The sequence below is a fragment of the Octodon degus genome, unplaced genomic scaffold (assembly GCF_000260255.1).
Source record: "Octodon degus isolate 3935 unplaced genomic scaffold, OctDeg1.0 scaffold00331, whole genome shotgun sequence".
Lineage (NCBI taxonomy): Eukaryota > Metazoa > Chordata > Mammalia > Rodentia > Octodontidae > Octodon > Octodon degus.
The window spans coordinates 909,578-919,411 of record NW_004524907.1 but is presented as its reverse complement, the minus strand read 5'-3'; the positions used below and the strand labels follow the sequence as shown (position 1 = coordinate 919,411).

At 35.8% G+C, this 9,834-nt stretch overlaps 1 protein-coding gene across 1 annotated transcript in view; it reads left to right on the top strand.

Annotated features, from left to right (window-relative positions):
- The window catches only part of Rnf115 (ring finger protein 115), a 95,573-nt gene that overhangs the window by 31,731 nt on the left and 54,008 nt on the right, over positions 1 to 9,834 (top strand). Inside the window, exons 2-3 of the mRNA XM_004647835.3 lie at positions 1,223 to 1,281; positions 5,085 to 5,142. Of these exons, the coding sequence (XP_004647892.1) occupies positions 1,223 to 1,281; positions 5,085 to 5,142 (117 nt within the window). The remainder of the gene's footprint in view (positions 1 to 1,222; positions 1,282 to 5,084; positions 5,143 to 9,834) is intronic.

The following is a 9,834-nucleotide window of genomic DNA, read 5'->3' as shown; positions in this document are numbered from 1 at the left end:
CATTCATCTGTATCCCGTTTTTTTTCTTAGTTCCGTTATTTGAATATAAAGGTGTGTTAACTCAGCAAAATATGACAGAAGAATTTTTTTTTTGGGGCCTCGTTCCGAATGCCTTCAGGACAGGTTTGGCTGGCTTGAGTTCTGGGGATCAACCACAGCAACCAGAGCCTGACTGCTTTGTTGAAGCAGCCTCTTAAAAGAACTGAGCTAAGGGGCAGGCCCCCTGAATTATAGTTTCTTATAGCAAAGAAGGTTAAGTTGTATTTGGAATCAAGGATAATCAGGAAATAGATTAGAAATATTTCCTAGTCTATACAATTTTTTTTTGAAGTGAACACAGCAAGATTTTATTGTCTTCACAGTAAAACAAAACATGAAAAGTTAAAACTGGATCAGTTGGCCCTTTCTTTTCTTATCTTCTCCCAGTTCAAAATGCTTGTATCTCTTAATAGCTGGCATTCTCTCAGATCTGCATTTGGGCTCCACACACTCAAGCCTCAGGACAATCTTTGTAGTTTTGGTCTTCTTCCGGAAAATCAGCTTAGTCTGCCCACCATAGCCACTCTGTTGTCTGTTATAACACTGATTTCCCGGGACATACCGAGAATCCTTGCCTTTCTTGTACTGTGTCACTTTGTGGGGTTGATGCTTGCCAGACTTGCAGAAAAGTTCACCGGGTTTTGGGAATGTTCACCATGCTTGCAGGCGCACTACCAGAGAGGAAAGAAAAGGTTGGGCTAAAAGCACCCTAGTCTATAAATGTATTTATGCTGTAACTCAGTTTGTCTCCTTTGTGCACCTATTAAAAAACAGTAATTTCTATCCATCAATATTAATGTCTTTTAGAGAAAATTAAATGAAAAATTCATTGCAGTTAAAAAAACATACCAACCATCCTAACACTGCTGCTAAAACCCAGACCAAACTAAGACAAAAAAGAAACCAAGCAAATTAAAAAAACAAAACAAAAAAACAGTGAAACAAAACTTTGACACTCTGACTTTCATCTCCCAGTGGGAACCACTTAGCTTGTTATGGAAGCCATTCTGCAGATAATTTATGGAAATTTTGTTTGGCAGAATGTAATTTAAAAAATCCTGGGAATCAGCAAATACATAAAACATCACATACCATCAACTTATATACTGTGTTATTCTGAAACTACATACTTGTTTTCCTAATGAAAACCTTTTATTTACTCTTCCCTTTTTTTTTTCCATAGGAGTATATATGTCCCAGATGTGAATCAGGCTTTATTGAAGAAGTGACAGATGATTCCAGGTATTGTACAAGCTAATGAATAAATCAGACATTAAATTGTATTATAAACCTTTTCTGTAGTATCAATTCAGTGACCTAGGAGTTTGCTTTTTAAATTGATCAGGGCAAATACACATGACTGTGAATATGCACATGTATGAACAAACACACAAGCAAGGGAAGGTGTGAGAGGGATGGTCAAGAGAAAAACTGGAAAAGTGATTTGAGAGTAGGTGTGATGAAATCCAGAGCTTCTGATGGACCATTTCTTGGGGACCTCTAACATATCAGTAGATCTACTAAGTTCATTTACTTTCTCAGACTTTGGGGTTCTCTTAGGTTATTGGTTAGTTTTTAGTGACCATTTTGTTGCTGCAGGTTAAGTTGCTGTCATTCGTCTTTGGTTGGCAGTAGAACAATTTCTGATAAGAGTTCACCAGGTAAATAAGACATTCTAGTCAACCAAGCTATGTTGTTACTCTTAGGAAACCTTAGAACCTTTGTTCTTACTAGTTTTTCCTGTCAAACATTTATCATCTTGCCCACTGTATATTAATATTTGAATTTAATACTTGAAATTTTTCTTATTATCTTCAGTGGAGTTATAAACCTATAAGAATAGTTACAGAGTAGCATTCATTTTGCTATTGGCTTTTTTTTTTTTTTCTGTTTTATTTTTTGCTAAATGCAGTAGGAATTTTGTTCTTTTGGGGCTGTCTGGTTAAACAATCTATGAAATACCAACTGGTTAAATTTTTTTTTTTTTTTGCAGCCAGCTCAACCCTGGGGACGGGGCTGGCATGGTATGTGTCCCTGTGCTTTGCCTAAGGTTGCCTAAGCAGGCTCTTTATTATTTATTTATTCTCTTTTCAGAGTAATATTTTTTATTTTTATTTTTTTAAAATTAATTTTATTGAGAAAGAAATAGCAATGAGACAGTTTCAAAACAGGTTAGTAAGACAGTTACAGTAATTAATAAATTGTATATTGTCGTTGTAGTAGTTATTCATAGTACAAGATGGAGACATGATATCTTCCCTTATATAAGTAGGCTGTGTAGACTGCTGAGCTATCTAGCTGGCCCTGATTAAAATTCTTAATCTGGGAGTGACTGGGTGATTTTAATGGCTACAGAAGATAATTCCTTTACCATTGCAGAATCTAAAGTTGAAGGTTCCTTCTACAACCAGGAAAAAAACTACACATTTTACAGTATGTACTGTTAGTTTTGCTTTATTAATTATTGGCGATTATATGTATAAATGAGCTGAAGCTTCTGGGGCAATATATGGCATGGGATTTAGTTTGGTATAAACACTTGAGTGTTGGTACAGTACCCTTGGTTTTCAATAACAATACCAATGCTAGACCTGTAGGATTAGCATGGCAGAAAAATTAGCATGTGTGGATGGCATGCTGACTTGGCATAGTGTAGCTTTTTATTTTGCTGTTATAATTGCATTACATACTTATTTCAGGCACTTGTGCACTGCATGTGTTGAATAAAAATATAAATTGTGGAGAAATAATTAATGGACATTTTGAAGACACTAATCCTGGTTTCTTAAGGTAGATAATACTTTTTTTTTTTTTTTAAACAAAATACATGTCCAGCCAGGTATGGTGGCAGACACCTGTAATTCCAGCACTTGGGAAGCTGAGGCAAAAAGTTTGTGAGTTGAGGTCATTGTGGGCTGTATAATGAGTTTGAGGCCAGCTGCCTACATTGTAAGACCATGTCTCAAAAGCAAAATAAAATAGTTATAAATGATAACTGCAAAGTGAATCCTTGTGAAGCATATGGCTATGAATTCTGTGGATCTTGTTTTCACTTGACCTAGTTTCTTTAATTTGTGCTCTAATGTTTCAAAGATTGTTCTGTATGGGGAATGTCAGTGGCAACTACTCAGATGTAAAGGTTATGTGTTTTGAAAGAGACCAGTGGTTTTTTTTTTTTCTTAAAATAAGTGTATTAGAGGCAGCATATTTCCTTCTATAAAATTTGTATTTGCTAACTTGAATACTTAGCATTACGGTGGTTAGTAGTGGATGAGAAAAATAAGAGAAAGTCCTTGTATGTAAATTTGAGGTAATTTGAGGGTATTGTACCAACACTTGAGTGTTTATACCAAACTAAATCCCATGCCATATGTAAATTACCTCAAATTTAATAGACTGTCTATTAAGCATATCTATTAAACATACATATAGAGAGGCACTGTGTAAATTTTAAGCTTTGTAAAGTTTCTCAACTTTGAGATTATTTATATTATCCCTTTATAACTAGCTCTATCACTTTAAAGTGTGAAGGAATTTTAAGGAAGGAGAATGTTGATGAACTTTCAGGGGGAATCCCAAAAGATGAGATTTGGTTGTTTGACTACCTGAAACGATGTGGTAAAGGTAGGAAAAAAGAGCCTTGTAAACCTATCAGGCCTGGGCAGTAAAACAGAAATACAGTCTTGCAATTTTGTTTCTCATGATGTCTGATAGTTCAGTTATTTAGCATAGATGGTGAAGTACTTTTGGAGTTGCTGTGCAGTTGAAATGTTTTTTAAAAAAGCTTTTTAACTTCTGAAACAAGCATACATGTTACATGGCTTCTAATCAAATAATAAAGCCTAAGAATAATTCCATGAAGAGTGGCATTAGATTTTGCTTTTAGTTTAACTACAGTGTGTTTGCTTTTTCAGTGATCTCAGTGTAATGCCTGGATTGGTATTGTAATCCTATAAATGAAAGCTATTTGTAATAGTTTGTGAATTTTATATCATTGAGTGTTTTTGTGCCTTTATGTTTCTCTTAAAGTATTTCTCAGCATTTCTTGTGATTCCTTCCATCCTCTTTTCTCGTAAGTGTTAACACCTTTCTTTCCTTCACAGATTTTATAGGGAAAGTGGGATTTAATATTTTTTCCTGCTCTTAGGATCTTTGAGAATCTGTAGTTATTTTATTACTTACACATGTGATTGATACTAATTCAGCTTATATTTTGAGATATCAATATGGGATATTGTATTGCAGAGTTTTCAGAAGTAATGAGTGCTTTGCAATTTCCAGCACATTATACATACTTTAAATATTTAATTTGAGGCATTAATAAAATACAGCCTTTGCTCTTTGAATTTATATTCATGAAAGGAGAGAAAAGAGTTGAAATAGATAAGGGTAATTCTAGATATTTGTAATACAAAGTAGAATTGAGAAAGAGCACAGAGGGACTATAGAAGAGCCTCATTTGGTTGGTGAGTTCAAAAGTGATTTGATGGAGGAGGTAGTATTTGAGATAGGTGGAAAGGGTAGGCAGGATAAGCAAAGTATTGTATAGGATAAATTAGCAGAAGAAATTTGATTTGAATTCTTTTCTAATGTGTAAATTCTGTACCAGTCCCTCCTCCCTGTTACTACATTTATACATTCCCAAGAAATAACTTCCTTTCTTAAGTATTATGATCATGGGATGGTTGAGTGGTTTTAAAGTAAAACATTGTTTTGTCTCTTTGAGGACAAATGTTTATTTTTCCTTCCTTGTTAGATCATATTTGAGTTATATTACTGAGGGTCCTTCTTTTTTCTTTGTGGTGAGCCCTCTGACCAAAGTTTCACTTGATTTAGCCTTGATTCACTTGAAATCCATTTTATTGTTTATGTTTTCTGTGGATTAATTCACATGGAAGTCTTTATCATTTCCTTTATAGGTGTTGCGTTGGGATGAGTTATATTTCCTTATTGGGATTTGTCCTCATTATACCATTCTATTTTTAGCCTATGGGAAGGGAGCTTGTTCTGGGAATAGAATTACCACCATTCCTTTTTCTGTTTAGTTTTTTAGGTGGTGGAGGCAGTCGGATAGACAATAGCACATCAACACATTTTGCAGAGGTAAGTTTTCCTTTGGCTGTAGGAATTCTTTAGGAAATGTGTGAGATTTGAAAATTATGCCAGATAATTACTTCTAAGTGTGGCAGAACATCAAAGTTTCACTGAATGTAAAAAAAAGAAGTAGGTAAGAATAGCCTACTGGAAAGATCTGTTTCTAGAAGCTAGGAGTTTGGCATATTATGTTTGATTAGTAGAAAATAATAGCGTCAGACTGTACTACTTAAAAGCCAATAGTATTTTTAGTACTTTTTCTGCTTCTTTGTTGTGTATATGGTATGAGATGAAAGGCTCGAGCTGTTTTTGAAAAAACAGTATTGTAAACTTTGCTTTGGTGGTTGACTACTAAGTAAAAAAAGATCAAGTCAAGATGAGTTGTTAAAAAAGTATTTAGTGGGCTGGTGAGATGGCTCAGTGGTCTAAAGCACCTACTTGGAACAAGCTTGGCGAAGCACAGGGACCACTGTTCCATCCCCCAGCACCACATGCCAGCCACCCCGCCCCCTGGTGGGCTGAGCTGGCCACACACACATAAATGGATAGATGGATAAATAAATAAATTTAAAAAAAAAAGTATTTAGTGTTGGACAGTATTGGTTTTTACAAATTTGCCTCTCATCAATATGATACTTTGGCCAGCACAGGACCCATAATTCATTTCTATTTCTTTGTGCAATATGGCATCCATATATTTTTGAGAATAACAAGAATCTTAACTGATGTAAAAGTAGTCTGCATCCTTAAATACCATTTTATATTAAATTCAGACTACTTTTTTTCAGTGTATGCACGGACATAAACATCTATATAAATATGCATGTCAGTGATATTAGAGACTGGAGCTTAGAAGAAACCGACAAGTTCAGCCTACAATAGTAGTTTGCTTTTCTTTCTCTGTGTGTGCCCTGTATTGTTACATAGCTTACTGGGCTCTAGAAAACTGATAGATATTAAAAGAAAACAAGTTAAATCCCATAATCAGAATTTCTTTGTGTTTCAAGATCACATTAATCTTCCAGAGGTAACTGTAGTGCCTAAAGAGCTAGCCTAATAGTTTGGTATTTATTTTCTGTATAAATTGTAACTGTATGAACAGTATATTTGAAAAGTGATATTTAATCAGCCCATAAAACTCTTAAAAGTACTGTCTTATTAAGGGCATTTTCTTTTGCTTATATAGTGTATGGCATTTCCTAATACCTAGTTTAGGTTTTTTTATTAACTCTGTTCTGGATTGGTAGAAGGATTGATGAGGCCGTAATTCCAGACAGATCATGTCTTTGAGCATTCATTTCTATGTTCTCATTTTGATGAGCTGAAGACATCATTTAAGTTTTGTTCTGCTTTAGAGGCCTGGCCAGACTTTCTGATTTTAACATTTCCCCTCATTGCTGATGATCAGCTTCTGATTATGCATATTCCGAAGTAACTTCATTTGATTTTAAGTATTGATTCTCTTTTAGGATGGTAATAGGTTAGTCCGTCAGTTTTATAGGTATGACTCACTAGGGAGAAATTCATTGAGTAAGAAGAAACTAAATATATTTAGTCAGTTTCCTAACTTTAGAATACTTAGTCTGATGTTGATGGCATGGACTGTCCTTCAGGTGTTAAAGTAATTTTGCAGAGTCATAGCTGGTGACTTCATGTTCTTTAGCAGTGACAAAGGGGATAATTATGCTGAGTTTTCCTTCTGTAGAATTCTTTTTGTTGTTTGAAGGAAGAGTCATACAGAAGTGATTAAAAAGAAAACACCTTTAGCCAGATGACTTGGTTAGAAATCCTAGGTTTGCCAGTTACTGGCTATATAACGTGGGCAAAATTCCCTAGAACTTCTCTGTTCCATTTTCCTTTGGAAAATAATGGAGAAGGCCAGGCATGGTGTTGTATAATCCCAGCACTTAGAATGCTGACACAGGAGGATTCCTGTAGTTCAAACAGCAAGACCTTCCTGCCTAAACAGCAAGATCCTGTGTCAAACAAACAAACAAACAAACAAACTGAATGGAACATAGTGGGGGAGAAAATAATACCTCGTAAGGATGTTGAGAGAATTAAATGAGTTGGTATATACTAAATGTGTAGCTGCGGTGTGCTGTTGTATGGTGAGTGCTTAATACATTTTAACGATTGCCAAAACCTTATAGAGAAGGTAAAATTTGTCTGGAGTATTATAAGTAGGTGGAATTTAAGCAAAGATGTAAAAAAAAAAAAAAACCACAAAACAAAACAAAAAAACTATCTCAAAATAGCATTTCTAAATTACAAGGTTTTGCTATGCATGTACCCTACAGAAAAAAACAGCAACTTAAAAATAAAGTTATATAGAGAAATTAAACGCCAGGCATGATGCTGCATGCCTATAATCCCAGTACATGCGAGGCTAAAGCAGGAGGATTGCCACAAGTTCGAGGCCAGACTGGGCTACATAGTAATTTCAAGGCTGATCTCAACTACAAAAAAACAGCAAATTTTTTTTTTTCTTTTTCATATTTTAGCAAAGACTTACACTTCCTGTTTTTCTTCAAGTAGTGCTGCTTATACAATAAAGGAGCTCTATATTTTCTATAATTATTTATTAAAAGGTGAATTCTTAAAATACTCAGGTATATTAAAAGGCTTAGTCCAAGAAAATTTCTTTTTTCTTTTTTTTGGGAATTGAACTCAGGCCCTTGCGCTTGCTATAGAAGCACTTATTCTACTGAGCCATCTTCCCGGACCCCAAGAAAATTTCTGACACAATATTGACATATTTTTTTTTTTTTCTGCAAGTGAGGCTGGGGTGGGGATAGTAGATGGAATGCAGAGAAGGCAAGATGGGGAGCAATGTTTGAGAAATCTGTGAGGAAGGACAGTGAGACAGTCTAAAAATGTTGCTAGGACAGAGAGAAGAGAGACAGAACGAGCGAACACATTGCTATCTGAGGTTCCTTATGATAGCTTGGGAGAGGGATTCCATAGCATAGGATCTGAGGGTTTCACTGATTATTTGAAAGCTTCCTAGATGAGCTTGGTGCCAGCAAGATACCTGATCTTAGAGTCTCAGCTTACCTGAATGGATCACTTCAGTGCACTAATGGCTGAAGGACCTGGAGGTATGGCTCAGAGGTAGAATGCATGTATGGTCCTCTTGCCTTCCAAAGGCAAAACTCATCTTCCTCCCACTGACACATTTCTGATCTGGACCAACTCTTCAATCTCCAGCATAAATACTGAGAGAGGGGAAAAGACACAGAGAGAGAAAAAGAGAAAGAGAGAGAGAGAGAGAGAGAGAGAGAGAGAGAGAGAGAGAGAGAGAGACAGAGACAGAGACAGACAGACAGACACATAGACACACATGAACATAGATGCAGAAATTCTAAACGAATATTTATCCAGTGGAACCTAACAATATATAAAAAGGGTCATAATTATAATCAAGGCCTATCTCAAGAGTGTAAGATTGACCCAACATTTGAAAAGCAACAATATAATTGTTTTAGCATACTAAAGAATAAAAACAATGTGATTATCTCAATAGATGTAAAAAAAAAATTGGCAAAATTGAGTGTCTTTTTTTTTTTTTCTCTAGTATTGGGGATTGAGTGAAGGTGAACCAGGGTGCTCCAGCACTGAACTATAATTCCATTCCTTTTATTTTTTAATTTTGAGATGGGATCTCACAAAATCTTCTAAGTCACCTAGTATCTGAGTTTGAGCTTGTGATCTTCCTGCCTCAGCCTCCCAGAGTGCTCCCACTCTTGGCTTTTCCCCGGTACTGACAATTGAACCCAGGACATCACACATACTAAACTACTGCTTTACCACAGAACTGTGTCTTCAGCTTTAATTGCCTCTACCCTTATCCCAATATTGGGGATTGAATTCAGGGCCTTGTGAATGCCAGGTATTATGGCTTTTGCATCTATATGTCCCTGAGGCCTCTTGTAGTTACAGGTGGAGCTTTTCAGAGGTGGCTGGCTCTGGAGTGTGTGATGCAGGGGTCAAGTGATAACTACATTAGTCCACAGATTGGTTCGGCATACTGTGCATAGTGGGAATACCCACCCTGGGTGTAAACACTGCTCACTCTAAGGGTGTGTAGCCTCGATGGAATATAAGGGACAGGAAAGGCTGTTGTAAGAGGGCTGTTGTGGTTGCTTGCTGCTTACTGCTTCCACCTTCTATAGCACGAATTTCTCTTCTGTGGTACCCCTCTGCCATGCCAGCTTGCTTTGGAGCCAGCTACTTAGGACTGAAATTTCTATACATTGAGCCAAAGTAAACCTTTACTACTCAAACTTTAGGTGTTGGATATTTTACCTTAACAAGGAGAAAAAGATACTAGGCAAGTGTTCTAACACTGCACTACATCCTTAGACCTTTCATTTTTTTTTAAATTTTAAGCTTTAAATTAATTACTTTAGTTAATTTATTTGTTTATTTATTTGCATTACTAGAGATTGAGCCCAGCCAGGAACTTCTCACTGAGCTACATCTTCAGCTCTTTATGCTGATTTTTAAAATTATCAAACAGAATCTTGCTAAATTGCCCATGTTGGCCTTTACCTTGTGATCCTCCTGACTCAACATCCTCAGGATCTGGGATTATAGGCCTGGCTGGCTCCATATCCATTCTTTTTTTTTTTTTTTTTTCTTTTCAAAGTTTTATTGATAAACATATAGCAATGAGACAGTTTCAAATCAAATCGAAAG